At 42.6% G+C, this 5,700-nt stretch overlaps 1 protein-coding gene across 1 annotated transcript; it reads right to left on the bottom strand.

The window, feature by feature from the left end:
- Nucleotides 1–1,027: 1,027 nt before the first annotated feature.
- LOC113236103 lies at nucleotides 1,028–5,289 on the bottom strand. The gene is made up of 2 exons (XM_026472092.1): nucleotides 3,528–5,289; nucleotides 1,028–1,287 (listed from the first exon to the last, which is right to left on the bottom strand). Exons 1-2 carry the CDS (start codon nucleotides 5,287–5,289, stop codon nucleotides 1,028–1,030), a joined length of 2,022 nt encoding a protein of 673 aa, XP_026327877.1.
- Between the last annotated feature and the right edge of the window lie 411 nt (nucleotides 5,290–5,700).

Here is a 5,700-nt window from a genome sequence, read left to right as displayed (position 1 = left end):
ACGCTGTCCGTTTTATCCAAATCAATGTAAAGTGGTGGGCTTGAAGACATATCAGCTTATTTTGAAGTCGTAGCGAGAAATCACAGGTCACCAACATAGGCCACCAACACAGGTAACCAACACAAGTCACCAATACAGGCCACCAACACAGGTCACCAAGACACCAGCAAGCCAGCCAGGTCACCAAGTCGCCGAGAAAACTCCAACCAGACAGCCGAGTCGCCAACCGTCCGAAACACCGGGAAGTCACCGACCAGACGGTTTGGTCGCCAACTGTCCAAGTAATCAGGCAGTCACCGACCCGACGACTATGTCACAAAATATCCAGATCACCGAATAGTTACCAACAAGATGATCAGGCTGAGTCGCAGGTTGTCCACAACAGTGTGGCCACGGAGATTGAAACATTAATAAGACGAGTACAGAATTGTTGAATATTATATACAACTAGAATCACGTGAGTGAACCATAGTCAATACGAGAGCGTATTTTTGAAAGCATTTGGATGATTCTAGGACACTGATTAGATGTAGCGCTATGGTTCGGTGGTGACTTATTTAAATTATATCTTTTGTTATGTGTGATGCAGTTGTAACGCGAATTTTTGGACTGATCCTTTTTTACAGGACATTCTCTGTATATATGAGTTGTAGCAGAACAATGGGAGCAAGCAGGATTGTCTTGGGAGCATCGTTTCTTAGTATGTCCAAACTGTAGGCAGTTATAGCATTGAAGTAGAGGAATATATTCTTCCACATGGATTCTCTGGTGGTCAACGTTGAGTTTTTCATTTTTCATAATGGCACGGAATAATGCTGGACATGCCATAAAGACGGCGTTATAAAGGTGAGGATTTTTGTAGTTTCTCATGAATCTGAATGCCAATTGAGAAGAGTCATCGGTAAGATTCTTAATGCAGTCATTTTGGTTATACAAGATATTCGTTAGTAAATCAGATGGAGTGTCCTGAGATATGCCTTTTAGTATGAACATAGGCTTAAGTTTTTTTTTTTTTTTTTTAGATATTTCAGCTTTGATGTCTGCTGCATTGCTGTTCACTTTCATCTCTTTGAACTTCAGTATCAAACTCAACTCTGAGTTTGTTATTGGAGACATATTTGACGCTCGCAGGGGAGAAGTTGGTGTCTCGGAAGGAAATATACTTTTTCCATTTTTGTAGAATTTCAGCAGGGCTGTGAACTTCTTTCGTTGGTGAGATTATCAGAGCAGGCTTGGTTGTGGGGATCATTTCTTTGGGGTTGGTAGTTTGCTTGCGTGTCACGGAGGCTAGGCGGAGGATATGTGGGTGTGGACACATTACCCGTAGGCTTATTTATTTTTGAAAGTTGCTGAGTTATGGTATCCTTTATAATAGAGACCATTCTGTCTTCGCGTATAATTGCTTGGCTACTTTGAGGTTTCTTCTTGTTGTATGTTCGGAATTCCTCTGCGATGGTCATTATTTATTTTCTTGGCAAATTCAATAATACTGTATTTGTTTTGTTTTGTGACGCTTTTATTTTCGGAGACTTTATGGGTTGTTTGCTTAGCGTAGTCGCAAACCCTCTGGCCGAATATAGAAACGGAATCTGGCTCTTCATTTGCAGTGTCATAGGGATCGTCAAGTCCCTCTTCATCAGATAAGGCGAGAGAAATTGGCTCGAGGCTACGTGGGAGGTTCTCCATATTGAAGCCACTTACACAATAGTTTAGGAAGAATATCTTACCAGGTGAGAGAATTGTGATCCCAGGTAGTTGTAATCACCGCAATCCAACACACAGCACATCCGACACAATACCGATAGCACGGATTTGCAATTAAGACACAGGTCACTATGATAGTCCACTAGTAGTCAGAATTGTCCATTTAACGTCAATTGGGTCACAAGTAATTGAATGAGTTGTCAAAGTCACCAGTAAGCCACCGAAGTCACCGGAAGAGGCGACCAATCGCCGACAAGCCAGCAACTCCGTCCACCTCGGCGACCGTTTTTGGTGACTTGCCCACTGATGTATGGAGTGGTGTACAGCGAATTAAAAAGCGGTTAAAAACAGTAATATCTTAAAAACTACTTATGGCAAAATTCTAATTCATATCGCGATATACTTATAAATAACTAGTCCATAAATACCTAATTTAAAATAAGTAGGTTGTCGATCCCGCTGCTGAGCCAGGGTCCCCGGAAGAAAAGATTATGTGTTCTTCGATTGCGTTTGCCTTGTTTTTGGGATATTTCCCAAAATACTGTTCCGATTTCTCTTTTGGGGTCGTTTTTGGTCTTGTCTGGATCTAGCGCTTTGCGTAGGGGTCTTGAATTTTCGCTCCGAGTGGTTTTCGGTGCAGGTCCCACACGTGTTGAAATTTGTTTTTCCGTGTTTTCTCACTAGGACGCGGAGGTAAAATTTTTCTGCTTTCACAGGGTTTTAGAGGGCCTCTGTATGCAACTTTAAGCAGTTGAAAAAATATGGGGCACCGATCTCTTTTTGGCGCCACACGCCGAAAATTGTTTCAAAGTGGTTCGACCGCGTGCACTTTTCTTTATTAACAGCTGTTTTTACAGCTTTCACTTTGATCACTGCACTCCTCGGGGTTGAAACTTTTATACGAATATGCACTGCACAAAACTACGCACTTTAGCACTTTTCCCGTGTAAATTGGACCAATTTTACTATTTTTACAGAATTTTTGGCGTGGAATCGTTCGAAATTGATGCTCACGCTGCAACTGGGTTAGGTTAGGTTAGGTTAGGTTTTTTTTTTTTTTTTAATGTTTTTATTACCTCTGACTATTAGTCGTCAGAGCCTGTCTTATACTACTGTATCTACTCTTGCATTCCAGTTCTATCATTTATTCCTGTCGCACTTTCATTCCTCATACGGTTCTTTCTGTCATACATCTCTTGTATACCATAGCAGGTGGGACGCCCGCCTATACTGTGTTTTGGTTTCTTCTACAGTACTTACTTATGTATTACTTTATTTTCTGTATATATTTGGGATATACAGGGTGCACACACGTTATTGTTTTTATTACAGTATCACAATAGTACAATCTTATTTATGTTCTTATTGACTCATAAACGTACATGGGTTTACTCTTTTACAACTTATTTTCTATTTTACATAAATTTTGTTTCCTATTCTAATTTTTACAGTCTTAAGTTACACTCTAGCTTATACATGCTTATTTGTTTTATTACTACTATAATACGTTGTATGGTGATACATTAATATTTACATCATATTATGTCATCATACGTTACTTTCTTATTTGTTCCTATTTATTACTTTATACACTATGTTGTTACAGTAACTTAAGAAGCTATCTCTATTCTTGCCCGCCATAATGGACGAAATATTTTCAATGGTAATTTTACAATTAATGCTGTGCTCCGTTTGCATTCGTTGCAGATTGAACACGGGGCATTCTATTATAATATGGGGGACGGTTTCACTTGTTCCAGAGTCGCATATGCACGATGGGCTCTCCCTACACTTGAAACGGTACAAGTATTCGGAGAACCCACCGTGCCCAGTAAATATTTGTGTTGTTATGTTGGTTGGCTCAAATTTGCGGATGGTTCTGTACGCGGCGACCGCATCCGGGAAAAATATTTTTGTAGTCCCTGCCGTTTCGCCAGACCCGTACCTTTTGTTCCACTCGCAAAGCGATTCCATACGGAGTATTCGCTTTGCGAATGACACCGGACAAAGGTCGTAGTCTGGTTTCTTTTTGGTGTTTAGTGCGGCCTCCTTGGCAAGATAATCGGCCCTCTCGTTCCCCTCCAGCCCCGCATGGGCTTTGATCCAGTACATGGCTACAACCTTGTTCTGTTGAGAAGCTGTTTTTAAATTCTTTCTTGTTTTTACTGCCAGGGGATGAAGGGAAGCGAGGTTGGTAATAGTTTGAAGGGACGCAGTCGAATCACTATATATCCCGTATGTAGACGCATTGTTCTTTGTGATGTATCTAGTTGCTTCACATATCGCGAGCAGTTCTGCCTGGTAGACTGTGCAGTAGGACGGCAAGCAAAGTTTGACGGGTCTGGTTTCTACCGCACCACTCCAAATGGATAGTGCGGCACCAACCTTACCGTCAATCTTGCTGCCGTCCGTATATATCTTTACGGCATAGTCGCTGTTTGCGTTAACTGATTCCTGGTCCACCAGGCTCATGAACTTCAGAGTTATATGGTCTGCGGGATGAGGTGCTCGTGTAGCTGGTGCCATTTGCTCAATCTCCCTACCTCTTAGTTCAGGCCGGGGCACCCCCCTCCTAACCTCGTACAGTGAAGCCATTTCACGTATACGAAGGTCCAGCGGGAGCACTCCGGCTAGCACCAGTGCCGAGTTTAGGGAGACTGTGCGATAGGGTCGACACATTTTTTGAGCAAACCCGCGTTGAACCGCGCCTAATTGCTTTCGTATGCCTATTTTGTCGGCGGCCGTCACCCATACGCTCGCCGCGTACAAAATTATTGGCTCGACTGTAGCCGTATAAATCGTGCGAATTATCTCCGGATGTAAGCCCCAGCTCACCTTAGCTGCTCTTGCGAGCTGTTTGTGAATATTTATGGCTTTTCTGCAAACATTAGCTACATGTGTATTGTAAGTTAGCCTATGGTCAACGGTGGCCCCCAGTATTTTGATCTCCTTTGACATGCCAATGCTTATCCCGCCCATGCTCAGTTGTGGGGCATCGAATTTCAGCTTGCGTGTAATCACCATAGCGCTGGTATTATGCGGTGCAAATTGTAGCTTATTTTCGATGCCCCACCCCCGAACATGTTCAAGACCTGCATTGGCACGTCTTTCTATTCCCTGGCCTGTTTCCTCGTCAAAAACCAGCACGATATCGTCTGCAAATGCCTGCACATAGTGACCCATTATGTCCATATCCTTTAAGAGAGGGTCGAGGAGTATATTCCATAATACAGGTCCTCCTATCGAGCCCTGTACACACCCCTTATTGGTTATCTTTGTATACTGCTCGCCACTGTATCTGACCATGACCTTTCTCTCGTCTAAGTAACTATTTATAACTCTGCTTATGTTTTTTTTGCCAACATTTTCTGCCAGTCTCAGTCTGATGGCAGGCCACCATGCACTATCGAAGGCTCCCTCTATATCAAGCGATACTATTGTAATAAGCTTTTTCTCATTTAGTTTGGCTGTTATATGTTTCATCAGGTCATAGAGGGAGTCTTCGGTGCTTTTTTGTGGCATGAACCCGTACTGTTTTGGGCTCAGCTTCGGCAGTATATGATATTTTATCCTGGCCATTAGCATTTTTCGTAAATTTTCCCCAGCACGGGAAGCAGTCCAATCGGTCTGTACGATTTTGGGGTGGTGTACACGTCCTTGCCAGGTTTCCTCAACACGACCACCGTGGCCTCCTTCCAAACTTTTGGAAAATATCCGTATTCGAGACATTTATTTAGTATTCCCAGGAAGATGTGTGGGTCATTTTTTTGCGCGCTAACTCCCGCAGCGCGAGCATCGTTTACAAAGCCACTCCACGCTCAAAAATCATATAAAATATACAAAGTGCTCCGATCGACTTGAAAAAAGTTCAAAATTGTGTCGTTTCGTGTAGTGTATCTTTGTGCAAAAATTCAAGAACCTGGATTGAAGTGAAGTGAACTAAATTTGACTAAAAAACACCGAAAGTGACCAAAAAACGTAATACGTGCACGTGAG

This window comes from Hyposmocoma kahamanoa, unplaced genomic scaffold, assembly GCF_003589595.1.
Source record: "Hyposmocoma kahamanoa isolate Upper Pololo Valley unplaced genomic scaffold, ASM358959v1 89, whole genome shotgun sequence".
Taxonomy (NCBI): Eukaryota; Metazoa; Arthropoda; class Insecta; order Lepidoptera; family Cosmopterigidae; genus Hyposmocoma; species Hyposmocoma kahamanoa.
Note: the sequence above shows the minus strand (reverse complement) of the source record. Positions and strands in the feature narration are given on the sequence as shown.